The following is a 26,845-nucleotide window of genomic DNA, read 5'->3' as shown; positions in this document are numbered from 1 at the left end:
TTTAAGAAGCATTTCTTGTTTGAGTGAGTCATCCTTGTCCTTTTGCTTTAGGAATCAGATTTATTTTCTAGAGGTTTCTGTTGAGGAATTTTTTTTTCTTGCTAACGGAAGACCAGATTCTGCTCTTGTCTCTTGGGACTTGTTTTTTTTTTTTTTTAAAGCCCTGCTGAATTCACTAGTAAATTTTGAATGTGGAGAACAGGAAGTGAGTCCACTGAGGGAGGCAGAAGGTGGCCTTATCGAAAGTAAAAGAAAACTTCTTCCTGGAGGTGTTTCCACCCACACTCTCCTCATCCCCACCCTCTTTCAAGGGATTTTTCTCGGGCTGGGTGGACAGGCCTTAGGAGTCTGTGACGTTAGGCCGCTCAGGGGTCTTGGCATCGGGTGCTCTGTGGATGTCGCTGGGACAGGGGGACCAGGTGAGTGCCTGGTGCAGAGTGGCTTCTGATACCGTGTTTCCTGGACTCATTCAGCAGTCGGAGTGGGGACACCTCAGGGTCCTGCCAGGGCCCCACGTCTCTGAGTGGGCTTTCTCTCTGCCTTGCAGCCTTGGGCCTTGCTACATGGAGTCTGAGGGATCTCCAGTACTCTGCTACATTTCCCTCAGTGTCTCCCCTGCCGCCTCAAATACAGACACGGTGTCTCTCTTCCTGCCTGACCAGTTTGGAGATTCCAAAAGACACTGTTTACCTACATCATTTGTTTTCTTTTCCATGTGGGCAGAGGGTTGAGATCCCGCCCACCGCCTTCTGCCATCTCCGCAACTCCCCCCAAACCATCCTTCCTACCCTCCCTGCTGCCTCCCAAAAGATAGCTCTTTAAAACTTCTGATACTATCCCTGAATTGGTCTGTATCTTTGCAAAGTCTATCATTGTTTTGTGTGTACACACTATTTTTTCAGTATGAACCGGAACAAGTAAGTCATTTCTCTGTGCTTCTGTTTCCTCAGCATTAAATGGGGTTCGTACTACCTCGTGAGGTGGTACTGCGGATTTAATGAGATAATACATGTTAACTGCTTGCAGCTGTGCCTGGTGCTACGAAGTTCTCAGTAAGTATTAGCGATTGTTCCTATATATTGGTATTATTTGGATTATATTTTGCTCATTCTGCTTCTTTCTTTCCTTATTTATTTTTAAAGATTTTATTTATTTATTTGACAGAGATCACAAGTAGGCAGAGAGGCAGGCAGAGAGAGAGGGAGGAAGCAGGCTCGCTGCCGAGCAGAGAGCCCGATGTGGGGCTCGATCCCAGGACCCCGGGATCATGACCTGAGCCGAAGGCAGAGGCTTTAACCCACTGAGCCACCCAGGCGCCCTTGCTTCTTTTTTTAAAGGGAGAGCTCTGGCGCTTGAAATTCCCTGTTTTGCCGGGTCCCAGTTTCTGCCCTACATGGTATTACATGCCGGGCAGACGTCACAATCCTCTATAAGGAAGAACTAAGAACTTGTCCACCCATCCTTGGTCTGGATCCCACCTGCAAACCTTGGCCAATCTGATGGGTAGAGAGTGGGTACCATGTCGCTTCATCTTGTCTTTCTCAGATTATTAAAGTTTCTGAGCATCACCTCGTACATGCCTTGGCTTTGTAAGCATCCCTGTCAAGGAACTCCCCATTCAGACCCATTGTCCCTCCACGGACTTTCTTCTGCTCGTGGATTTGAGGGAAACATTGGTAGCTCATGGATATTGCTCCCCAGTGGCAGGTTCTGGGAACACACACGTGAAGGGTGTGGTGTGCTCCTGCCCTTGTGAAGCTCACAGCCCCGCACAGGAACTGGCCACAAAATAGTGGAATGAGTGCTGGGTGAGGGGAGGGGAGGCTCAGGAAGCATCAAGAATCAGGGAATCCCTCCTAGGTTAGGATTTCCCTCCTAACAGGATTTCCTTCTGTTGCTGTGTTCTCACTTGGACTTCACGGGCAGAATCTAATGGGAGTGAAGGTCATGGAGGGTTCGTTACCCAGCCCTCTACTGAAAGGCACTTCCTAGACACCTCCTTTAATCCGCTTGGCTCTAAGATGCTCTCAGCCCTCTGAAACTCATATTCTATTTGGGGAAAGAAAAAAGACAGTTTCAAAGAAGGGCAGTGTTTGATTTTTTTTATTTCTTTACATCAGAAAACATTTCAGTTGATTCACAGCAAAAAGGCTAGGCTTAATGTGTTTTGTGCAGTTCCATCTCCAGGGCCCAGACCATGCTAAAGACCCTAGGATTTCTTTTTCTCTTGGGTAAGGTCATCTGGGCCTCTCAAGAAAGGCCTTTGATTCCAGACATTTCCAGGCCGCTGAGGGTGGGATCTGGTGGTCTTGGGGCCCACAGAGGTCACCCTCATATTCTAACGTAGATGGGAAACCCTGAGAGTTAGCTGTGGGGCTTAGCAGACCCTCTGAGAGCCATGATGAGGGCCCCACAGTTTTCAGATCTCTCAGAAGTTCTCGGTCAATATTTACTGAATTAAAACATTCAAGTCTTCATAATGAACCCAGAAAAATCTGTAAATTCTTGAAATAGGAAGAGAGGGGGTTCTTAGTTATCATCCAATCCAACTTTCTAATTTTGGAACGTGGTAATGAGTTTGCAAAAGCAGAATGACCCATCCAAAGTCTCACAGCCAGAGCCAAAGCTCAGGTGGCCCAGTTTCCCACCCAGAACCCTGTCCCCTGCTCCTTTCAGATTGTTAAGTTCTGGAGGTCGGATTGTTGAGTTCTGGGAGGAGGTGCTGCTCCTAAATGAGTCAGTCATTTCGTAAACAGGAAGTAGACTGAGCAGTTCCTGTTCTCTCTCGGCTCTTCACTCTTGTTTTATTCACTTCAGGAGAAAACAGGCCTGTGAAGAAGCTGCTGCCTCTGTACTGTGAGGGTCCCAGGACTGGCTTCTTTGGTAAGGTTGGTTGGGCCTCCCGGAAGAAAGACCTTTAATTTTAGAATTTTCTAGGCTTCGGAGGGTGTGTAAACCATAAGAATTAGTCGTCCCTCTGAGAGCCATGGCGAGAGCCCATAGACTCTAGATCTCAAGGCCCTCTCCAGCTTAGGTGAGGTTTTTCTGGAATGCTCCAAGTACGACTGTCTGTACAGAGACCTTATCTTTAATAATTATGGCCTAAGCAGGGGGAGAGTTGGGACTCTGGAAGGAGGTGACACCATCTAAATCCAGGCCCTGGCACATAACGGTCTGATTGTCACTTTCTGTGGGGTCCCTCTCTCTACCGCAGTGGGTTTATTAAGAATTCCTGGTTTTGAGTTTGGGGAGTATTTTTGTCTTTCAAAATTTTTTTTATATTTTAGTCTTTGAAAATATTATGATTACATGTCTATTTTTTTGGTTAAATTCCTTCACTGACTTCCAGTTGCAACTAAAATACAATCTGAATCTTTGCAGGGCCTGTCGTTGAAACCCTCAAGGGAGATGCTCAAATCTGAGCCTGCCACCTCTCCTACAAGCTTGTTTCTAAACTGATTTTTCACAGTAGTAATATGACAACGATAATACATAGATATAAATACTTAAATATCATAATATAAACATTTATATATATCAAATACTTTTATTTATTTTATTATTAAATTTATTTAATTTATTATTAAATAAATTTATTTAATATTTATTTATTATTTATATTTATATTTATATTTATTTATTTATTTATTATTATATTTAAATTTATTATTAAAAAATTAAAGATATATATAGTCTAATACAAATCTATTTATATGGAGTTATGATTTAATAGATATCATATAATTGAAAGTGAAAGAAAATTTCCTGGCGGTATTATATCCCCCATCCCTTTCTTCTGCCTTGTATGCATTGTATATGAAAATATTCAAATTTATATATATATTACATATATATATACATATATAAAAAAGATTTTATTTATTTATGTGACAGAGAGAGACAGCAAGAGCAGGAACACAAGAAGTGGGGTGGGGGGTGGGTAGGGAGAGGGAGAAGCAGGCTTCCCGCTGGGCAGGGAGCCTGATGCGGGGCTTGATCCCAGGACCCTGGGATCATGACCTGAGCCAAAGGCAAATGCTTAACGACTGAGCCATCCAGGTGCCCAAATTTATATCTTTTATATATGTATATAAACACATTATATGTATGTGTTCACACACACACAGGTATAAGTGGAAGGAAACCACTAAATGTAACCAAAGCATTACTTCTGAATGGCGAGTTTCTTTTTCTTTTTATACTTTTTATACTTCTCTGGACTTTCTCTGAGGAATAAGTGTGACTTTTACATATTTTAGGATCAGAAAAATACAACAGCAAACGTTCTTTGAAAAATATTACTGTAACAAAGTTTCTAGCCCATGATCTTACACAGTAAACCTCAGTCCCATAAAACAAGAACCATGCCACGGTCTGTGTACCCGTGGGTCACAGTGCCCAGAGGTGGCCCGTTATCAAAGATGTGAAATTCTGTTGCAGATAATTGCTTCCCAGGCACCACGACTAGAGAGGTGTGTGAGCTAAACAAACCAAGATTGAACGTTATGCCATAGGTGTCTGGTAAAACCTGGACCAGAAATGAGGCCTTGCCAGCTCTCCATTTTGATGTGATGCAAAAGTCATTTAGAAAGCATTGTCTAATTATTGCAAAGATAATACAGTGAACGAGATGAGGCAGCTACAGAGGACAGGAGCCGAGTGCCAGTCATGTTATAACCAAACTCATATCATCCTGGCCTTGGAATGTTTTATTATTATTATTATTATCATTATTATTATTATTATTATATACTGTCAGAAAATGCTATTGAATATGTAACAGAAGTCTTAAAGAAGCTTTATTCCTTTGGGCTCCGTAGTTCCTACTTCTCAGAAATTATTCTAAGAAAATAATCAGAGGTATACATGGAGATTTGCACCTTAAGATCATATTCTAACTGTAAGCAGAGACTGGTTATGTAAATCATGTCCAATCCTATGATTTTGTACTTTACAAATTTTAAAATCTGTGCCATAGAAGAGAAAAGTGAAGATATCAAGATATACTTACAATATTACCAATGAAAATTCCACTTACACCTCAGAAGTATGATATGATAAAATATGAGGGAAAATATAAGTATGTATATAAAATGCTTGGTAGGAAAGATAGTAAAATTTTATTAGGTGATTATTGTTGGATGGTGGAACTATAGGTAATTCTTTTTTTTAATTTTTAAATTTTTTTTAATTAAAAAAATTTAAGTCTTTTTATTTTTTTTTACTATAGGTAATTCTTATTTTCCTTTTTTCTTTTCTGTACTTTCTAAAATGGATACAATAACCACATTTTCAGAAAAAATTATGGAGGAAAAAAAGATTCCACTTTCGTTTGGATCTTTGGTTCATTTGATTCTGTAAATGGAGATTTTAACATTAGTTAGAACTGATTTAAAAATTTTAAAGACATTGGAGCTAATGGTGCTAGACACCGCGGGACCTAGTTTAGATCCTTTCCAGCTTGTGAATAAAAATGGGTTTTTTAAGTAGTGATTTTCGGGGCGCCTGGGTGGCTCAATCAGTGTCGCGACTGCCGTTGGCTCAGATCATGATCCCAGGGTGCTGGGACTGAGCCCGGGCTGGCTCTCTGCTTCTGCCTCTCCCAATGCTCGTGCTCTCCTGCTCTCTTTCTCTGTCAAATAAATGAATGGAATCTTAAAAAAAAAAAGAAGTGGTGATTTTCATCTACATATAAGTCCACGTAGAATAAGTAATACATACACACCCTAAAAAATCAAGCAGGAAGCCTGACTTTTCTGCGGCCCTGGCCTGGTGGGCTTCTAGTTCCTCTCCTCCCATACAATCAGCAAAGCAGCTTTCTGAGAGTTGGTTCTGTTCAGAATCTTCTGTGATTACACGAAGCCACATAGTTGTATGAATCCCACAAACCTGATTACGGTGATCTTCCTCTTCTTTTTAAATATTGCCGTCAGGTTTCATTGAACTTCTGACATGGATAAACAGTGGTTTCTGCCCCTTTGTTCTGTCAAGCAGTGCTGCTGTGAAGAGCTCTGTACATGTTTTTAAGTACATCACTAATGTAGGAGAAACTCCTGGAAGTTAAGTGTGGGGTCTTTTCATATTCTGACCGCTTTGGCCAAATCACTCACCTGTTCCTGTTTTCATTTCACGGTTTCAAAACTCTGTATTGCAAGTTTTGTGCTTCGCCAATTTGGTAGTTGAAAAATGGTCTTTTGTAATTTCAGTTTGCCTTTTTTTTTTTTTTTTTGCAGTGAATGAAGTTGACCATCTTTTCAAATGTTTAAAAGCCATCGGTTTTTAAAAAATAAAGCCACCAATAGTTTTCTCTGAACTGTGTGTTTATGATCTTTACCTGTTTATGCATTGGACCATTGGTCTTTATCGTTCTCTCTCCTTTTTTTAAAATTGACTTTAAGAAAATCGATCCTTTTTCTACACCCCCCCAAGTGCAAGATTTATTTATTTTTAGATTTTTGTCTGGCTTATTTTTGCAGAATATTTTAGTCGTTATTTAAGGACATTCATCATCCTTTCTGAAATGGTTTCCAGGTTTTTTGTCGTACTTAGAAAGTATCACTTTTTTTTTAAATCACTGCATGATTATTTTAAACAATTCTCCAAAGTTTCTTTCCTTCGTATTTTAATGTTCAGCTTTGAGTCTCTGACTCATCTGCAGCTTATTTTAATGTAAAGAATTCAGTTACGATCCATTTCAGTTTGTTCTAGAAGTCTGCCCGATCGTTCTAATCCCATGTACGGTGTGTTAACACCTCAAGGTGGATAGCCCTTTGTGTAGGTGGGTTCACTTTGGCTATTTTTCATTGTTAACTTCTAATCAACATGCTACTTTCTAATTTCACTGTTAACCTTCTAAAAGAGACAATGGACTGTACTATTTGTGTTCTTTGGAAATCTTATACTAAGATTTTCTTTGTGGACAATTTTGGTGACTATTTGGTATGTGTTTGAAAGGACATCTATTTGCTACTGGGAGGAAATACGGTTAGAGTTTTCACCTGGGTCACTTCAATCTATGAGTCTCCTACTTAGTCTACTAGATTTTCTATTTTCTGAGAAAGGTATGTGGAAGTTTCCTGCTATTTTGGGGGCAAATAGGTTCTCTGAGTTTTCTTAAGTTCTTTTTTAAAGTTTAAGTTCTTCTAATACTTTCTTTTCTTTTAAGAACACAAATGTAGGGGTACCTGGGGGGCTCAGTTGGTTAAGCTACTGACCCCCTTTTTTTCCTTCCTTGAATATGTAATGGAAATCATCAATGAAGCTGTGGAGGGCTACAGTTTTCTCTGTGGGAATGTTTTTAATTGCAAATTTATTTTTATTTTTTCAGTTTTTATTTATCTTTTTTATTAACATATAATGTATTATTTGCTCCAGAGGTACAGGTCTGTGAATCATCAGCTTACACACTTCACAGCACTCACCATAGCACATGCTCTCCCCAGTGTCCAACACTCAGCCACCCTCTCGATAACCCCCCACCCCTCAGCAACCCACAGTAAGCTACCGACTCTTGATGCCAGCTGAGGTCTTGATCTCAAGATCGTGAGTTCAGGTCTGCATTGGGCTACAAGCTGGGCGCTGGGTGTGGAGCCTACTTGAAAAACAAAACAAAACACAATTGTGGTTGTGTTGTTTCCTCCTCTGATCTGGTCTCCTTTCCTGGTTAATATGCCCTTGGTATGTCATTTCCTGTTCCAAGATTGTCATTTACTGTTCCTCCTTCACTTACTCTCTTACACAACTTCAAACCCAAGAACACATTTAAGTATTTTAACAGTAGTTTCATCTACCTGAGAGTATCTACATACATTCTTCTTACCATATTATAGGAAAAGGGCTATTCTTTCTTCACTCCTTTGCCCCCAAGTTCTAGTTTTCTCCTTCATTCCCCAGAAGAAATTTTTGAATTTGCTATGTCTCTTCCCAGAACCCCATTACCTTTTTATTTTCTGCTTTCGTGTATGTATCTGTAACCACTGAAAATCGAATTGCTTTGAGTATTTTTAAAAAAGTAGACACATTTTTAAAAATATTGCAATTGCTTTTTCTACTTTTTTCTAGTGTCCTAACACATCTTGGATAGCTCTTGTTTTTATTTCAGAAGATGGAGTGCATTCTGAACTGCTGCACAGTATTCTGACTGTATCTTAGTTTATTTAGCTGTTTCTATACTGATGGACATTAGGGATGTTTCCAGTTGTTTCGGGCTGCACATTGTGTTGTGGTGACAGTCTGTGCTCATATCCTGTTTAGCACACGTGTGTTGCTATGGGGTGCGATATAGGGAATGAACTTGTGAGTTTGTCCAGTTGGCTTTGTTTGCTACATTTTGAACATATGCTGTTAGGTGTGAGCCACATATTTAAGATGTGTTTTCTAAATAGAAGTATTTTCATGATAATTGATTGCTTTTGTGAAAGATCTGCAGCCTTTGGGAATCCAATGCAAAGTGTATCTGTCCAAAACACTTCCTTCTAATTTCGAGTCATGAAAACTTGTCTAGACAAGGGTGTAAGGGAGTAAAAGGGGAAAAAAAAGGTTTTGCTCCATAATTCCAATTCTAAGAGAGAAACCATCAGAGATATGCACAGGATGTATGAAAAAGCTTCTCAATACAATATTATTTTTAAGAGTAAAGAAATGGAAAATTCCTTAAAATAAATTTTGATATATCTGCATGCTGGAGATCAAGAAACATTAAAAATAGGGGTCTCTGGGTGGTTCAGTTGGTTGAGTGACTGCCTTCCACTCAGGTCATGATCCTGGAGTCCCAGGCTCCCTGCTCAGCAAGGGGTCTGCTTCTCCCTCTGACCCTCGCACCTCTCATGCTCTCTCTCTCTCTCCCTCTCTCATTCTCTCTCTTAAATGAATAAATAAAATCTTAAAAAAAAGAAACATGAAAAATATTCCAAAGAAGAATATTTAATGGTGGGGTAAATGTTCATTCTAAATATTAAGTGGGGAAAAAAATAGGTGTATATACCTGGATATGCAGTCTGATTCTGATTTTTATATAAATGTATATGTGATGTATTTTATTTTGTGTGTGTGTGTGTGTGTATGATAACTGTGACCATTTTATGATTTACTATATTTTCAACTTTCACGCACACAAAAAACACTATTTCCATAATCAGAGTGGGTGAGGGAGGGGGAAGGTGTTCTTAAAAGAAAAACTAAAAAAAAAAAAAAGAAAAAAAAGAAAAAAAAAGAAAAACTAAAAATTTTGAAGTTTCTCAAAGCACTTTATAAAAATATTAAAACGTAACCTTATGGGGCAAATTAAAATGTTTCTGTTTTACTTAATTAGATTATTTATTTTGAGAGAGAGAGAGAGCGCACACACCGTGTACACAGGGGATGGTGGGAGTTGGGAGAAGCAGAGGGAGAGGGAGGGAGAGAATCTTAAGTAGGCTCCCTGCCCAGTGCAGAGTCCTATTCAGGGCTCTATTTCATGACCCTGAGATCATGACCTAAGCTGAAATCAAGAGTTGAACCCTTAACCCACTAAGCCACCCAGGTGCCCCCAAAATACTTATATCTTAACGTCAGATATAGAAAATACATGGATCCTGGTTCACTTGCTCATTATGTCAAGTAATAGAATCAGGATTTGTGTTTTCATCCAAGAATGTTAGCCAGTGCAGGGAGCTTAAGAACCCCAAACCTAGCCACTTTGCTTCTGGGAGGAAAGAGGTACAAACAGGTTAAGGTCATTTGAGGTTAAGGAAAGCACCCAGGAGCACGGAGTCTGTGGGATCCAGGAAATGGTGGAACTGGACAGGAAGTTAAAGGTTTTCTAATTTGAGGTTCTCAAACTGCTGCCCTCTGGGACCACCTCCTAAAGTATGGCGTCAACCAAGTGCTCTTCAACTTTGCAGAGTTTGGAAAAACACTGCTTTCCCATGAGTGTCCCACCGGGGAAGTGGGAAGCCCAGGAGGGTGAGGGAAGTTCTCAGGTGCCCAGTTCCTGTTGGGTCCCCACAGCCAGGACCTGTTTCCTTCTTTCGGGTTAACCCTCATTTGTTCATTCGTTTTTAGTCATCCCTGCACATGCCGTATAGGACTTACTTTAGTCTAACACCTAGGAGGTGGGTGTTGTGATCCCCGTTTTATAGAGGGAGCCCCTAACCCTCAGAGGACCTGAGCAGCCCAGGCCTGGGGCCCGTGCCCCAGAGGGGTTCTGATCTAAGTTTTGTCAGACCCTAATACTCCCTACTCTGAACTGTTGCGCTCCCGCCCCTTCCTGACAGTGAGCTGCTGGCAAGCTTCCTGGCTTTGACCGTGATACGGCACTGGCCTTAGGGAGCTGGGTCCCACGCCTGTTCCTATGAAGAATCCAGTACAAACCCTGCACCAGGGGCTTATTTTATCACAAACATGGGCCCATCAGAGCAGGGAGGGTTGGGTGTGACTCAGGGGGCTCATGGGAGGAGGAACCCCAGATCCTGGGCCGTTTGCGTGAAGGGTGTCCGGGATTTCCAGAAGCCCTGCACTCTCCTTTTATACCTGCCCAAATATGTGTGTGAAGGTATTATGTCATCTGATTTGGAGACAGTTTGAATTGGAAGGCTGACAAAACTGACTTGGTTTCATTTCCAGTCGTGGGGCCTTGATCTGCTGTGGGTGCTGATCCCGAGGCCTTTGGGGGACGGCACTGCATCCTGTCTTCCTGGCACCATGGTTTCAGTCAGACCCCATCACTTCCCTAGCCTCCTGCCCTTCCAATCTAACCCCCACACTTAAAAAAAAAATTATTTGAGAAAGAGAGAGTATGAGAGAGTGCGTGCTTGGGGGAGGGGCAGAGGGAGAAGCGGGCTCCCCACTGAGCAGGAAGCCCAGCCAGGACCCTGGGATCATGACCTGAGCCCAGATGCTTAACCGACTGAGCCTCCCAGGAGCCCCCATCCTCCACACCTGAAATGTTAATCTCATGGGGTGCCTGGGTGGCTCAGGCACTAAGCATCTGCCTTCCACGAGGGTGGTAATCCCAGTGTCGGGCTCCCCACTCAGCGGGGAGACTGCTTCTCCCTCTCCAGCTCCCCCGTGCTTGTGTTCTCTCTGTAGCTGTCCCTGTCAAATAAATAAATAAAATCTTAAAAAAAAAAAAAAAGAGTCCCAAACTGGATGACATTACAGTCCTTAGTTCCCCATCACCTCTAGGACAAAGCCTGAGCCCTTGCCCCCAGAGTACGAGGCCCTTTGTAAATGGTTCCTGGCCACAGCTTCATCCCTTCTCCCACCACTCCCCATCCTAGACCCTTCGTGGTTACTTTACTGAGCTCCTCATACCTGCCTGAATTGACTTGAACATTCTCGCCTCCCTCTTCTGCATAAATTATTTCCTGCAAGAATTGCAGGAAATTCCCACGCCTTCCCAAAGGTGCCTTCCTTCCAGGAAAGCCTTCTCCCTGGTTGAGTTAGCGTTCCTTCCTCTCGATTCCTTCAGTGCCCTGGTCACAACTCTCTGACCGTTGGCTAATTTGTGTATCTACCTTCCCAAATAGTGAGCTAGTTGAGAGCAGAAACGTGTCCTGTTTGTTTTTGTCTTCCCGGTGTCCTCGGTAAAATGTCTGGTGTAGAGCAGAGATAATAACACCTCGTGAAGACACACCGGTGAGCGGTACTTCTCTTCCTCGTCTGAACGTGATACTGATTGTATTTTGACCTAGGCTACCACAACCCTCTCCTGACACTTGGCCAACATGAATTTCAGTAAATGCCTCTATAATATTGGAGAACAGCTGGACAGTGACGAGCTGGCCTCCCTCAAATTCCTGAGCATGGACTACATCCCCCAGAAGAAGCAGGAGCCCATCAAGGATCCCCTGATGTTATTCCAGAGACTCCAGGAAAAGAGACTGTTGGAGGAAAACAACCTGTCCTTCTTGAAGGAGCTGCTTTTTCGGATCAACAGACTGGACCTGCTGGTCACCTACCTGGACACCAGCAAGCAGGAGATGGAGCAAGAGCTTCAGATCCCGGGCAGAGCCCAGATCTCTGCTTACAGGTGGGGACCACCTCCACAGTTCAGGCCCTGGGAGGCGCGGGTGCGAAGGACACATCTTTGCGGGTGGGGCCGATGGCGGGTGTCTTTGTCATAGGACCTTGGAAGTGCCTCGAAGATGTCCCACCAGGGCCAGATTAAGAAATTTAGAGATCTTGTATACAAATCAGAAAAAAAAAAGTTAAACCGTAAATTTTACTTTATGGTTTTTCTTGCAGGAAATTTTGTTTCCGAAGTGAAACACAGCCTGTAGGCTGCTGACATGAAAACAGCCGTCTGCTGAACGTTCTCTCCCTCCATTCTGTCTGCTTCTGTTTGCCTCTGCTCTGCTGATGTCCACGTCAGGTCATTGCTTTGCCCACTGCTGCTTCTCCGAAATCCCCCTCCCACCTGCTCGAGGATGGCTGCGGAAATTCTCAGTGGGGTTCTGGGCTTTTTTATTCCATCCTGAAACACTTGCATCACAAAGGTCTCCAGTGAGGGGTGTGTGCTGCCCGTCGTTCCGGGCCGCCCAGGCGGGACCCCACCAAGACTGCCAAGCCCCCGTGTGTCCAGCGGCTGCCAGGAGAACGGTGGCGACCTCAGTCGCGTGTCCTGCCGCACGCCTTGAAGCTGGGCCCCTCCCTCCCTGTGGGACTGCGGGTCCCCAGGGCTGATAACAAGCCATGTTCTGTTACACCTTCAGGTTTTTTTGGTTTTTGGTGCAAAAAGGTGATTTTGTTAAAACATGGGCAGAGACACCAGCACTGGGGTTGTGAGGGAGGACTGATTATAGAGGAAACAGACTTTAAAAACAGGCACACAGCACCAGCTTCTGTCTTCCAACATGCCCTGTTGCCAGACACTCCTCAACGTTGTTTGTAGCTTCCCTTCCGAAAGCGTCTCCTCAAGTCTTAGCTGTGGCCCATTTCACGGCCTCGTCTCTCTGGCCAGTAATGACGGCATGTGTGACGGTGAGTCCTCACAGCCAGGGCTGGAGGCCACTGTACCCCACCTGCCCGGCCTATTTATGACTGCCCTGGTCCTCAGGGTCAGAGACCAGAGATTCTAGCATGTTCCTTACCGTACATTTCTCTGCTTGAAGCTTGAGCATTTTAAGTGACAAAAGAGATCTGCTGGGTGTAGGAGTTTCCTAAGGCTTCTGTGATAGCGTCCGACAAACTGGGTGGCTTACCGCAGCGGAGACCTTCATTCTCTCACAGTTCTGCGGGCTCGATGTTCGAAATGAACGTGTCAACAGGGCTGGTTCCTCTGGAACTCTGAGGGAGAGTCTGTTTCTTGTTCCTTCCTCCCCTCGCTTTGGGGGCTTGCCGGCAATCCCTGGTCTTCCTTAGCTTTTAGATACATCACTCCAGTCTCTTCTTTGTGCCAGTTCGTCCAAGTTTCCTCTTCTTTGAAAGCTACCAGTCATTGGATTAGGGCCGGCCCTGGTCTAGTGTGACCTCATCTTAACAAGATTATCTCATCAAAAATCCTTTTCCCAAATAAAGTCATATTCGCCCATCCAGGGTGGACATGAATGGGGAAGGAGAGTTGGGGAAGATATTATTCAATATTGGATAACTTTGTTTTAATGCAATTGTGACACATTCCTAATGATTCTTTTCATTAAGACAGCAATTAATCCTAAAAAACAACAACTCTAGAACTAGGAAAGCCGGAGGGTCTCATCTTGTGTCCACCATCTTGGTCTTTTGAAGGTTGCACTCCTTCTGTCCTGTAAGCAAGGCTAAAGCAAATGTCAATGCCAGACAATGACCTGTACCTCTCTGTTGGAAGGCTGAGTCCATAAGAAGGGAGGATCTGTCTGTTAAATCATTTAAAAAAAAAAAGATTTATTTATTTGTCCGGGGTGGGGGGTACAAGCAGGGAGAATGGCAGGCAGAGGGAGAAATAGGCTTTCTGCTGAGCAAGGAGCCCGATGTGGGACTCAATCCCAGGACCCTGGGATCATGACCGGAGCTGAAGGCAGAGGCTTAACTGATTGAACCACCTAGGTGGCCCCGTCTGTTAAATATGTAACACATTAGCCTGGAAACAAAAGGGTCAGCACAAGTACAATCTACCATTATTCATCATTGTTGGGTATTAGCCAGGAAATAAAAGGTATGCTAGAGTGGACCCTTTGAATTTACAAGAAAGCACTAGACATGTTTATTTTCAAATTATAATTGCTACCTATAAAGTCAGTATCTTATAAACTACCCAGGTTTATTTCTAGACAGTGATGGTACAAAAAAGCCAGTAGGTTCGAGTAATGAGGAAAGTGATAGGACAAAATACCTTGTAATAAAGTTAAAAGGGCGGGTAACTTTTGGCTGGACCTAATCTTGGCCAAACTGAGAAAACTTTGGAGAAATACTTCTAGGGTGGAGATTCCGTGAGAGGAAGGATGAAGCAGATAATAATACTGAGAAACTTCTGTTTCTATACTATTTGTATTTTCAGAATTTTAATATTCTAATTGACTTTGGAGTTAGCATGTTTTTGTGTTATTTTCCTTAACACCACAATAGTGGAAGTTTTGCTGACTTATTAAACATTCCTTTGTTCCTTCTACAGACATATCCCAAGAACCTATTATGGAGTAAGAAATAATAATGCCTGTTGTATATTGAACAGTCAATGTGTTGCCAAAGGTTGGTTTAAGCACTTTGGATAAACTTATTCATATTATTCTTAATATGTCCCAATGGTGTATTTATTACCTACAAGTTTACAGAGGTACTTGAGCTGTAAGTGGGTGAGTTTGTGTCTGCAGATGGACAAGGGGATGGGGTGGTGAGGACCACAGCATAAAGGGGTCGGGGCAGGGCAGCTGGGTGTGTTTGGAGAGGAGATGGGGGCCGGTGGTGAGGAGTGGCTAGAGAAGCTGAGGAGGTGGGCTGGGCTCAGTGCACAACGGTCTGTATTCTAGAACCAAGTGTTGGGCCTTCACACTAAAGCTGATGGCCAGGAGAGCACTGATAAGTTGTAATGAAGGAAGTGAGGATCCAGGACACCAAGGAGTCTCAGTTAAGTGTCTGCCTTTAGCTCAGGTCATGAAGCCGGGGGTCCTCTGATTGAACCCTCCCCTTGGACCTCCTGCTCAGGGGGGTGCCTGCTTCCCCCTCTCCCTCTGCCTGCTGCTCCCTCTGCTTGTGCATAGACACACACTCTTTCTTTCAAATAAATAAATAAATCTTAAAAAAAAAAAAACACAGGAAGTGATGATCTAGTTTACATTTTGAAAAGCATAATTTCCAAAACAAAAAGTTTTTTTTTTTTTCCTACTGCAACAAGCTCTTGATTTTATAGTGAAAGACCAAGGAAAAACACAATTCACTTAACTGAAATGAAATGAAAGTCATAGTGGACTTTAATTCTGTTAAGGGTGGAGTAGTGGGGCATGAATCAGTAGCCTGTCACCACACCGCAGCAGCCTCTCTCCCAAGGATTCCACTCACAGATGATGTCATTAGCTGTCTATCTCAAGGGGAGGGGACCGGAATCAAGTTTCCACTGCCACTCCTTTTATCAAATGGGAAATTATTTGGGAAACCATTTCTAAAGCGTCTCCATTTCCCACCACAGGGTCATGCTTTTTCAGATTTCAGAAGATGTAAGCAAACTGGAATTGAAGTCCTTTAAGTTTCTTTTGAGCCAGGAGATCTCTAGATGTAAACTGCACGATGATTTGGTAAGACCTGGTGTTTCACCCAGATTTGGTCCTGAGGCTGGGTCAGCCGGTGGGGACCGCTGCGACTGCGGAGAGGGCTCCTCCAGCAAAAGCAACCGGGACCCTCAGTTTTCAGCGCGGGGGTGGGGGGGTGGGGAGAAGAAAAGAGTGGTCGGACAGCTGTGCGGCAGATACGATTCCTTCGTACACCGTGAAGTGCTGGTCACATTAATGGTGAGGCGCACGGCGGAGTCAGTAGCTAGGGAAGACTGCTGGTGGAGGCACAGCCCACTGCGGGACCCCCCCCAAAGCGGGAGAGATGGTGGTGAGCGGGACACCTCTCCCCACTTCTGCAGGCTCGGAGATCACGTGGGGCCTGGAACTCTGTGCGTGCGCGTGCGCGTGCGTGCGTGCGTGCGGACGTGCGTGCGTGCGAGAACGCCGGGCTGGAGATGCATCAGGTCTGGAGAGACGTGGTCCCTGGAGGCTACTGTGTCTCAGCCGTGCACCCCAGGCTGTTTCCCAGACGTCACTTAAAGGTGTCCCCGGGGGGCTTGCAGCACAGGGCTTGGGGTCTGGGTGACAACGGATGTCACTTTTCCTCTACCTTCTCATTTCTGTCTTCCTGGGCCAGAAAAGACAGAATTGCTCCTCTAGTGCTTTATTGGCTTTAGAGGACCAGGATGGCCTGTCAGGAGGGTCAGCTTCGGAAGGGAGGGTGCGCCCACTGTTAGGAGAAAGTGGACTTAAAAAAAAAAAAAAAAAGAAAAAGAAAATCTCATCGAAAAGCCAGTGTGGCTCAATCTTTATTTCTTTATTTCTCTTCCTTCTAGAACTTGTTTGATATTTTCATAGAGATGGAGAAGAGGGTCATCCTCGGGGAAAGAAATTTGGACACCCTGAAAAGAATCTGTGACCAAATAAACAGGAGCCTGCTGAAGAAAATCACGGATTACGAAGAATTAAGCCAAGGTAGAAATAACTTGACAGCTGTGAATTAGCAAAATGTATTCTTAAATTGACAAATCCCTGTATGTCGTGATAGTTTCTAATCAGATATGTTTCTTTTTTAATTCAGAGCAAACAATGATCCCTCAAAGAAGTCTAGATGAAATTTCAAATGGTAATATGCATAATATGTATTTAAGACTTACTCAGTTCATTTACTAACTGATAACCCTATTGCCTCCTCTTCTCACAACCTCCTCACACATCCACGTCTTAATGGCCGTTCTAAAATCAGGATGGCTCAGTGCTTACTTGTTGTTACCTTCTTTACACATTGAGAGATATAGACGCCTGTTGTCAAGAGACCTAAACGTTGCAGCCCTGGGCTGGCAAGTTTAAAATAAGTGAGGAGTTTGCCAGTCAAAAGATTTTTTTTTTTCCTGTGGACTGCAAGGATATTATGTTCAGGGTAGTCTGTGAGTTTTCATTTTAAAAGGGACCTTATGATATCCTGGGGGCTCTGTGTTTCTTTACCCAAACCCCTTCTCTGCTATGTTTCATTCCAGATATGTCTCAGTTGCTTGTAGGGGAGAAATCCCTGAGGGTACCGCCAATGTCAGACTCTCCAAGAGAGCAGAACTGTGAATCAGAGGTGTGTGGAAGTTCCGACTCCTTTTTCTCTTTGCATTGCAGATTCTGGTTCTTGCATTCCTCAGCTTGTAAGCATCCAGATAAACTAGTAAGGGGCAGAAGCTTACTGGAAATTTTGAGAACTATAGAAAATGTTTGGAAATGGACAAATTTAAAATGTGACTTTTTAAGTTTCAGAAGTAAAAAATGTTAACATTTTATTTTTTAAAGATTTATTTACATATGAGAGAGAGAGCATGTGAGTAGGGGAGGGGCAGAAGGAGAGGGAGAGAGAGAATCTCAGGCAGACTCCTCGTCGAGTACGGAGGCCGACGTGAGGCTCCACGTGGGGCTCAATCCCATGACCTTAGCACAAATCAGGAGTCAGAGCTTAACCTATGGCACCACCCAGGCACCCCTAAAATTTTATTTTAAAACCAAAGACAAAGGCATTGGAATAATTGGAGGGCCGAGAAAGCAAGAAGCCTCTTTTCAGCAGCCACCTCAGCCGAAGTGGGAGAAGACTTTGGGAGAAAAGTCTAGCAGGCATGGGAAAAGCAAAGCCTTTTCTTTTAGGCTGACATTTTGGAACCGTTTCTCCATGCTGCTTTAGGAGTAAGCAGCAAAGGCTCCTGATCTAGTGGTCTCTTTGTTCTCATCTCGATGAGCCGTGCAAGAATTGCCTTTCTAGGCAATCACTTTGATTTATTAACCTTCAAAGATTGACCAACCACATTCTGATTCATTAGCCTATCCACTCTTGTCTGTAGTGGGAAGCAGAGGAAACCCTGAATGTTCTCAGTCCAGGGGGAGACTTGAAATTAAGCTGAGAGAGACAAGTTACAGGTGGGCTCCTGAGCAGATTACCAGACCTTTCTAGGTCTGAAAACTAAGGATTTGCCAAAGTCACGTGGCTCTTTGCAAGGAACAAAGGACCCTACCGAATGTCGTCCCCACTGAGCAGCTAACTGTATGGAGTAGCAGAGAGATTAGGTAACCCGCACAGGGTCTTAAGGTTATGATGAGGCAGAGCTATGAATCTGAGGCCTTAGTGTGGAGCCCTTGTCTCTACCTTGAGGAGCTGCATGGATTTCCCAATAGAGGCTGAGTATCTCAGCACTGAAACAGCCCTGGGAAAATCGGGACACGGGGCCATCTCTGACTGATACTGTCAGGTACTAGAGTCTGGACATTGTCACCTGCAACAGAGCCAGCCGCGCCCGACGAGGCCATCTCTCTCCTCCAGTCACTGTGGTCCTGAGAGCCAGATTAAGTCATCGGCTCTCAAAGTCCTGGGACCGTGCTGTGTCATGTGTGAAGGGCAGACCCTCCGCTGTTAGCCCAGATATCTAGATGAGTTGACTAGATGGCCAGCGGAATCACAAAGTGACAGACAGGCAGCCCAAAGACAGCATGAATACATTCATTCATCAGTCAGCAATTCCTGATTGAGCACTCACAGGTTAATAAATTCTAGCTCCTGCTGTAAATGTTAGCTGCCTTGAGCAGAAACAAGAACAAGTCATGAAAGTATGTTATGATGACGACAGTATTAATACACGTGCCAAGAGTTCAAGAGGCACAAGTATTGGGACCCGGATTTTACACACTAACTGTGAGGCCGAAGTCTGGGGATCCTGTATCAAGGGAATGGGTGGAATCTAGTTTACCAGAGAAACGATGTCAAGTTGGGGGAGGCCCGCTGAAGTGCCCTTGCATCGCAGTTTGGCTAAGGGGACAGCTTGACTGTTTCCTAGGAAGTTGATTGTTCACATCTCAAGTGTTTGACCCTCGGAGTCAGCCCCTGGGTTGGATTTTTGTTTTTCAGACATCGGAAAAAGTTTACCAAATGGAAAGCAAACCTCGAGGATATTGTTTGATCTTTAACAATTATGACTTTAGCATAGCACGGAAGGAAGTGCCCAGACTTCACAGCATTAAGGATAGGAATGGAACAGACTTGGATGCAGGTACAGTAGAACCCTGAAAAGAAGTGAAATATTTCTAATACCTAAGTTTTTTGTATCAAAAGGGGAGAACAAAAATTCTACCAACAGGGCCTCATGTTTCAGAAAAAAAAAATAGATGGAACCATATTTCCTTGTGGAAGTGAAGAACATTCTTATATATTTGCTAATTTTCTGCTCCTATTTTTTAAGTTAATTTTTTCATCAAAGTAATGTATATGAGATAAAATATCAAATCTTATGAAAAGACTTATGATAAAAAGCCACAACAATAAGTTTTGCTTTTATTTTTATTTTTTAGAGATTTTATTTATTTATTTGACAGCCAGAGATCACAAGTAGGCAGAGAGGCAGGCAGAGAGGGGGAAGCAGGCTCCATGCTGAGCAGAGAGCCTGATGTGAGGCTGGATCCCAGGACCCTGGGATCATGACCTGAGCTGAAAGCAGAGGCTTTAACCCACTGAGCCACCCAGGCATCCCTAAGCTTTGCTTTTAATTCAATTTAATGAATAGTGCTTCTGTAGAATTAGGTGAAACATTAGGTGAAACATTGCCTTGGGATCAAGACCACATACAGAAGTTGCATTTATAAAAGTTGGGTAGATGAAATTGCGAGTCTTTAACAGAAATAGCACTTTCAAATTTTAAACTAGTCAGAAATTCTTTTGCTCAGCCTCTTTAGGAGGAGCAGCTTATAAGAGAACTTACAAGAACTTACAAGTTAAATGAAAACTTATGAGAACTTAAAAATTAGATGAAAAAGTAATTTTTAGCATGTGAACATAGAAATGGCTACTACTAAAAGTGAAAGAAATAACCCAACCCAACTAATATATTTTTGTAAATGGTGTTTATGAGTTATAACATCAGGTAATGACTTTTTTTTTAACCGAATAAAGTTCAGAAAATTAATGTAGGTTGACTTTAATCATCAAGACTCTGCTGATATTCTCTTAACAGTTTATTCAGGCAGATCGAAGATTTCAGATGCCACAGAGCTTAAGCCCATTGACGATGTCACTCATAGTCATATACCTTGGTCTTGAAGAAGAGACTTCAGGCCTTTGATTTCCATTCGTTTACTATCAAAACAGGTCACTTATTATTATTATTATTACTATTATTTTTAGAGAATATGAACAAATGGGGGAGGGGCAGAGAGACAGGAACAGAGAAACTCCTAAGCAGGCTCCACATCCAGTGTGGAGCCCAATGTGGGGCTCCAGGTCACAACCTTGGCATCATGACCTGAGCTGAAATCAAGTTGGATATTTAACTGACTGAGCCACCCAAGTGCCCCACTATGAAAAAATGTTTATTAAAAAAATAGTTTATTGCATTTCTGGTCTTTTGGTCAAAGGGTAGGTGAAAGTTGCAGCTATGGAGGATGAATCAATCTAGAGATCTAATGTATGCTATAATGACTATAGTTAATAATACTGTATTGGATACTAGAAATATGCTAAGAGAGTGTATTTCAGGTGCTCTTATATATGTCCCACATACACACACACAATAGGTAATTAAGTATGTGAGGAGATATGTTATTAACTTGACCGTGGTAATCACTTCACTGTGTAATCAGCTGTACACCTTAAATATATACAATTTTTAGTTAAAATAAGGCACCCTGAAAATGTTGAAAGACTTTGACTAGAGCTTAGAGAACCTGAACAAAAAATAAAGTTATGCATATGAAAACAAAGCAATGAAAAAATAATGCACTTACTAATTCCAGGAAAGACAAAAAATTTAACAAGAAAGGAAGCATAATAAAAGAATATTATGTTTACATAGTACTATTGATTCAACTAAAAGTTGTAAATAACTATATAAAAACATCAATAGCAAAGTGCTCAAATTCATTACATAATGGAGGTAAATACTGAAAAATAGTTGTTAAAAGTTGAAAGTGGTTGCCTTCATAAAATATGATGGGGTCATAGGGAGAGTTAGAGAAGGGATAGCTTTTTTGTAATAGGCCTTTTAGTTGTACTTGATTTTTTTTGAACATTCACATCTTGTATTTTTTTTAAAGATAGATTTATTTGAGAGAGCAAGTGCAAGTGGGCGGGGGGAGAAGAGGGAGATGGACAAGCGGACTCTGTACTGAGTGTGGATCCTGACGTGGGGCTCAATCTCATGACCCTGAGATCAGGACCTGAGCTGAAAGCAAGAGTCAGACGCTCAACTGACTGAGCCACTCAGGCGCCCCTCATATTTTTTATTTTGTTACACAATTTTGAGAGAGTTCAAGGTAAAGTATGAATCTTCTCTTAATTTTTTTTTTTTGCTTTTTATTCTGATTATGTCAGTAGTATTACTATTTAGATTAGCTTAATAGTAAGCCTAAATAATAGCTCACCCATCTTATAGACCAGTTGAGGAAAGAAAGAAGGCCAACAGTAGCATTCTCCCCTTTCTCATTTGCCTCAGGACTGGAAGTGTTTTCAGCCAGGGCAATCAATATTAGAAAACTATGGATATCAGCCAGTGTTATAAAGGGTCTTGTACTTTAGCTCTGATTCAGATTCTTAATCTGACCAATGTTCTCTCTAGCTCTGGACTGTGGTTTGAGACTTATTGTGTAATATGACTTGTCTCATTTCACTTTTCAGATGCTTTGTGTCAGACCTTTAGTGAGCTTCATTTTGAGATCGTGCCTTTCAGAGACTCTACAGCTAAGAAAATCTGTGACGTTCTCAAATCCTACCAAAGCATGGACCACACTACCAGGGACTGCTTCATCTGCTGCATCCTCTCCCATGGAGACAAGGGCATCATCTATGGCTGTGATGGACAGGAAGTCCCCATCTATGAGTTGACCTCTTACTTCACTGGTTCTAAATGCCCTTCCCTTGCAGGCAAGCCCAAAGTCTTTTTTATTCAGGCTTGTCAAGGGGATAACTACCAGAAAGGGATAGCTGTTGAGACCGACTCTGAACAGAACGAAGCCTGTTATGAATTGGACTCCTGTCAGAAGAGATATATCCCAGACGATGCTGACTTTCTGCTGGGGATGGCCACTGTGAATAATTGTGTTTCCTACCGAAACCCCATGGAGGGAACATGGTATATCCAGACGCTTTGCCAGAGCCTGAGAGAAAGATGTCCTAGGTAATTTTTGCCTACTCTGTCCTTCATTTTTTCTAAATTTCTAGTTATTGATGACACAGCTGTACTTCTCAGCTCAGTTGCGAAGTGGGAGAGGGGGCAAATGTTAACATCTTTAGTTCATAGCTGGAAAAATCAGAGACACTTACTGCACAGTTTCTTTTATTTAGTGCCCGAAAGGACAGCTGGGGTGTCCTAAAGTAGGGAATGATGGTAAAGTCAGTCCAGCTCTGTTTTTAGGCAGAAACACGACTGGGCCAACTCAGCTAGTTTCGGAAGTCTTCCAACGAGGTAATAACCCATTTCAGTGTTTAACATCCTCCAGCTCTTAAAGTTCTATCCTAGCTAATCAGTCCTCTTGATGTGTTGTGGGAGATGAGTACCAAAGAGTAGAAACCCTTTATTTTCCCAGTAATTTGGCCTGATGTGAAGCCACAAAATGTGAGGAAAATATCCTTCCCTCACTTATTATACCCTATGCTGCTTCCTTTAGTTAAATGATGGTTTTGTAGTCATAGTTCACCCAAAGGCACACATGACCGACGGGTGAATAGCAGCCTCTTCTAGCTCTGGAGCTTTTCGTGCTGTAAGGGCATGAGGAGTGAGAACTTCCCACAGCCGATCAGGAAGTGAACCATAACATCAGCACCATGTTTTCCGTTTGTAAGTTAGACCTTGAATCCTACAGAGGTAGAGGAACAGGTTGCCCAGCTCACCTGCTAGGGGAGGCTGGCGAGGAAGCGGGGAGCAGCTGCAGGTGACACCGGGTTTCCCTTGCCCGATGTGATCAACGGTCACACAAGTTGTATGAGATATAACATCAGGTAAGGACTTATTTTTTTAACTGAATCGAGTTCAGGAAATTAATGTAGGTTGATTTTAATCATCAAGACCCTGCTGGTGCTGATGTTTTGTGGGGGGCATTGAGGTCATTACGGGGTAAGTGACATCGTACGTAGAAGAGTAAGGTACAAACAGGTTAGGAGGGAAAGAGCCCAAATCTGATGTTGACCCTGAAGTTTCTGATGATCATTCGAGATCTTGAGTAAACCAAAGTTAAGTTATTAAGCTCCGAAGCTACTCCTTTACCTGGAAGGCTTTGATAGGTCTTAGTTTAGCAACTTAGGATTTCAAATGCCTGATGTTTTGAGGGAAGGGGCCTGTCCCTAAGGACAGCTGGTGTTGTTTCCCCACAGATGGTCACAGTGGTGTTGTTTTTCAGGGGAGAAGATATTCTCACCATCCTTACTGAAGTGAATTTTGAAGTGAGCAATAAGGATGACAGGAGAAACATGGGCAAACAAATGCCACAACCGACCTTCACACTGAGGAAAAAACTCATTTTCCCTTGTGACTGATGCTTTAACTGCATAACACTATGCTTAATTTAATTTTGATTAAAGTGCTGCTATTGCTTTTCTTTTTTTTCCTTTCTTTTGGATGGCAGGAAGGGGAGAGAATGGGATTCAGTACAACCTAATTCTCATTCAAATTTAAGCCTAACTCTCTGGCTTTGCAGTAATAGCTAGAGATTTATCGTCGTAGGTATGATTTTAATTTTATTTTTGATGAAAAAGTTTTTAGAAAGCCTAGAGTAATAAAAAAATATAGAACGTTTAAAAGAAATGTAACATCGTAACTTCAGGTTCAAAAACCGTGGCAGAATGAACCGTCTTTGCACATCGCTCATCTGCTTTCAGCCTGGAATCATTTGGTTGCCTGCAGTGAAGCATTTAAAAAAAGAAGTTAACGATGTCATTCCAAAGGTTCAATCTGGAGCACAGAGTTAAGGGCAGTGCAGAGATCTTAGAAGGCATAAGAAGGTGGGGAATGAGGAAAGCAATTTCTCACTCGAGGCCTCAGAATAAGTGTATGTTGTTCAAGTCCTGGGAGACAAAATCAAAACCATAATCCTCCTTTCTGTGAAAGAGCTGCTGATTCCTCATTCCTGGTTCTTGTGAGAATTTGTCAGATTTACATTCCTGCTAACTGGATATGCTTCTACGGAGTAGAATGTGAGGTACAATTGTTAAAAGGTACTGTTGGGACTTCTTATATTCTTAAGTAACTCTATCCCCTCCACACACTTCCCCCAAAACCCCCCCATCCCATGACCTGGGGCTTGAACACACAACACGAAGGGCGAGAGTCACACGCTCTACCATCTGAGTCAGCCACGCACTCCTGAAAGTTACTGTTACAAGGAAACAGCAGCCCACGAATAGAGTCACTTGTGCTAAACCCCACGTCAGCAAACCCAGACTTAACAGCTAACCGAAATGCAGTTAGGGTTCCCCGGGGAATGTAATCTTTAGGTGACCAGCATGGAATTACCTGGTTCACCAGGGCTGACTGGCAGGATAGAATCCTCAGAAAAGTGACTTAATGCAGTTTGATCCGATTTGATCCTTACCTTTACTCAGCTGGATTTCTGTTGTTGGACAGCATGCTGAGGGCTGCCAGTGACCCCCTCTCAGAGGTCACTGAGGGAGATTTTTGGGATCCGACTTAGCTAAAAAACCCCTTGTGTGTAATGCTCCCACATCCAACCTGATCTGTTTTGATGCGTGGGACGGGCAGTCCCAGAAACCCCAGAGCTGCGCCCCCCTGAGCTACGGGGAGACCCTGCTTCAGGGACAAAAGACACCGTAACTCTGTTTAGATTTGGATTTCACAAAATCTAGGAGTTATTTTCCTTGTTCTTATTATTTGTAAGTACCTTTAATCTGTATTTGAAAGGAATAATGTTAACAGCATGTTAACTTTTTTTTTTTAAAGATTTTATTTATTCATTGGACAGAGAGAGATCACAAGCAGGCAGAGAGGCAGGCAGAGAGAGAGAGAGGAGGAAGCAGGCTCCCTGCAGAGCAGAGAGCCCAATGTGGGGCTCCATCCCAGGACCCTGGGATCATGACCTGAGCCGAAGGCAGAGGCTTTAACCCACTGAGCCACCCAGGCGCCCAGCATGTTAACTTTTTGTACTGCCATTCCCTCCCTTTCCAAGCCATCCTCTACACTACTTTACAGTTTTTAAAAATACTATAGCTTTGAAAGCTATTTTTAATGTGAAAAACTTTAATATCTTTTCTCTTATCGCTTCTAAGATCTCTGTACCCATCAAAACCTCATTTGTTTTTTTTTTTTTTTGCAAATGATACTTTCTCCATTCATGCATAATTTCATTGCTTTCTTTTTTTTCACTGCTTTCTTTTTTTCTATTTTTTCTTTAGTTAGTTTATTCTAAATTTATTTTAATAATTCTAAATTTATAAAAAAGTATTTTTAAAAAGATTTTTTCAATAGTATTTTTTCAATAATATTTTTAATAGAATAAAATGGAGTTTAACTTACTGTTGGCTAGAGATTGGTTTGTTCATTTTTTTGTTGTTTGCCATTGGCATCTCACAGGTGGAAAACATTGGGATCACAGGTATGTTTCACTCTAGTCTCCTGATGTTGGCTCACATGGTTGTATTTTCTTAAAAAATATGTTGCCCATATGTAAAAATTGGGACAGTGTCACATAAAAACCACAATAGCTTTTTTTTTTTAAATCAGAATATCTGACCACATCGATCCCATTCCAGTGCTGCCACACAAGAAGATGGGTTCACCCACTCCCCCATACCACCCCTTCCCATCCCCTACATTTAGGCTCCTGCCAATTACCATTTACCACTGTGGTTGTTTTTGTGATTATTTTTCCTTATGTCCAGTCCACTTCTCTTATTTATGTTGCCTGCCCTGTGGGGATTTGAATTCTGGTAATTATTTAGAGAAGGTGACAACAGTCATCAGAAACTTTTCCCAAATCATAGTTACAGGAAAGATGACTGAGAAATGGAGCAGTGGAGACACACGTAAGAGAAAAGGTTTTTGGAATTGAATCAATTAATTATCATTCTTGCTAGCAAAGTGCCCCAGAGGGACAAAAGCTAAACTTCAAAATGTAGTCAATATTAAATAGGAAGTTCTTCAGATCAGTGTTTTCATAATGAAATCCAGAAATATGGAAGAGAAAATAGTACCTTGCCCAGAGAAAGAGCAGATCCAGATGTAGAGAACATCACCTTTAATGAAGAGTCTTGAAAATCTGTATAATTGAGATGAGAATTCAAACATTCCCAATCACTTAGAAGAAAGCAGATTGTGAAAAGACAAAAGTAGAACCAAGGCATTCCAGGAACTAAACTCATAATACACTTTTTCCAGAAAACCTCACCAGAGTTCTCTAAGCCCAGAGAGTCAGTGTTCCTGCCATCTTTTGTATGGGGGAGCAACTTTTGGGCTCATAATTCTTGTTTTTCATTGCTGTTATCTTCTAAAATGTCAGAATCATTCTCATAAATAGAAGTAGACCTCCCAGATCGTTCTTCATAAATTTCTTCATTCTTGGCAATTATTTTTTGCCTGTAAAGAAAGAGAAGACATATCACTACAGACTCAAAGGGTAGAAGGGCATCGAGGATATATGGGGGGGGGGGAGGGAAATGTGGTTTTGTTCCTTCACTGGGGGCAGTC

The 26,845-nt window shown here is 42.5% G+C and overlaps 2 protein-coding genes across 8 annotated transcripts in view; one reads left to right on the top strand and one right to left on the bottom strand.

The window, feature by feature from the left end:
- The first annotated feature begins 181 nt into the window (after nt 1–181).
- Nucleotides 182–23,744, top strand: CASP8 (caspase 8). 6 transcript variants are annotated; one of them, XR_004382966.1, is made up of 12 exons: nt 183–419; nt 951–1,052; nt 2,818–2,883; nt 11,673–12,010; nt 15,581–15,686; nt 16,499–16,637; nt 16,744–16,788; nt 17,180–17,265; nt 19,072–19,213; nt 21,829–22,327; nt 22,495–22,615; nt 23,547–23,634. XR_004382966.1 is itself a non-coding variant. In XM_032860078.1 (11 exons), the coding sequence occupies exons 4-11, from the start codon at nt 11,706–11,708 to the stop codon at nt 23,680–23,682; spliced, it is 1,458 nt and encodes a 485-aa protein (XP_032715969.1). In that variant the 5' UTR covers nt 183–419; nt 951–1,052; nt 2,818–2,883; nt 11,673–11,705; the 3' UTR covers nt 23,683–23,744. The 6 variants fall into 6 exon arrangements, 5 of the variants coding, with proteins under 5 accessions (XP_032715972.1, XP_032715969.1, XP_032715973.1 ...); XM_032860078.1 differs by lacking the exon at nt 22,495–22,615 and having other exon boundaries at nt 23,547–23,744; XM_032860082.1 differs by lacking the exon at nt 23,547–23,634 and having other exon boundaries at nt 22,495–22,911.
- A 2,572-nt stretch (nt 23,745–26,316) lies between these two features.
- Nucleotides 26,317–26,845, bottom strand: part of FLACC1 (flagellum associated containing coiled-coil domains 1) — a 33,959-nt gene continuing 33,430 nt past the window's right edge. For both annotated transcript variants that reach the window (XM_032860084.1, XM_032860085.1), the window contains one exon: nt 26,317–26,734. In XM_032860084.1, the coding sequence (XP_032715975.1) occupies nt 26,614–26,734 (121 nt within the window). In that variant the 3' untranslated portion in view covers nt 26,317–26,613. The remainder of the gene's footprint in view (nt 26,735–26,845) is intronic.

The sequence above is a fragment of the Lontra canadensis genome, unplaced genomic scaffold (genome assembly GCF_010015895.1).
Source record: "Lontra canadensis isolate GAN:19392208 unplaced genomic scaffold, GSC_riverotter_1.0 scaffold18, whole genome shotgun sequence".
Taxonomy (NCBI): Eukaryota; Metazoa; Chordata; class Mammalia; order Carnivora; family Mustelidae; genus Lontra; species Lontra canadensis.
Note: the sequence above shows the minus strand (reverse complement) of the source record. Positions and strands in the feature narration are given on the sequence as shown.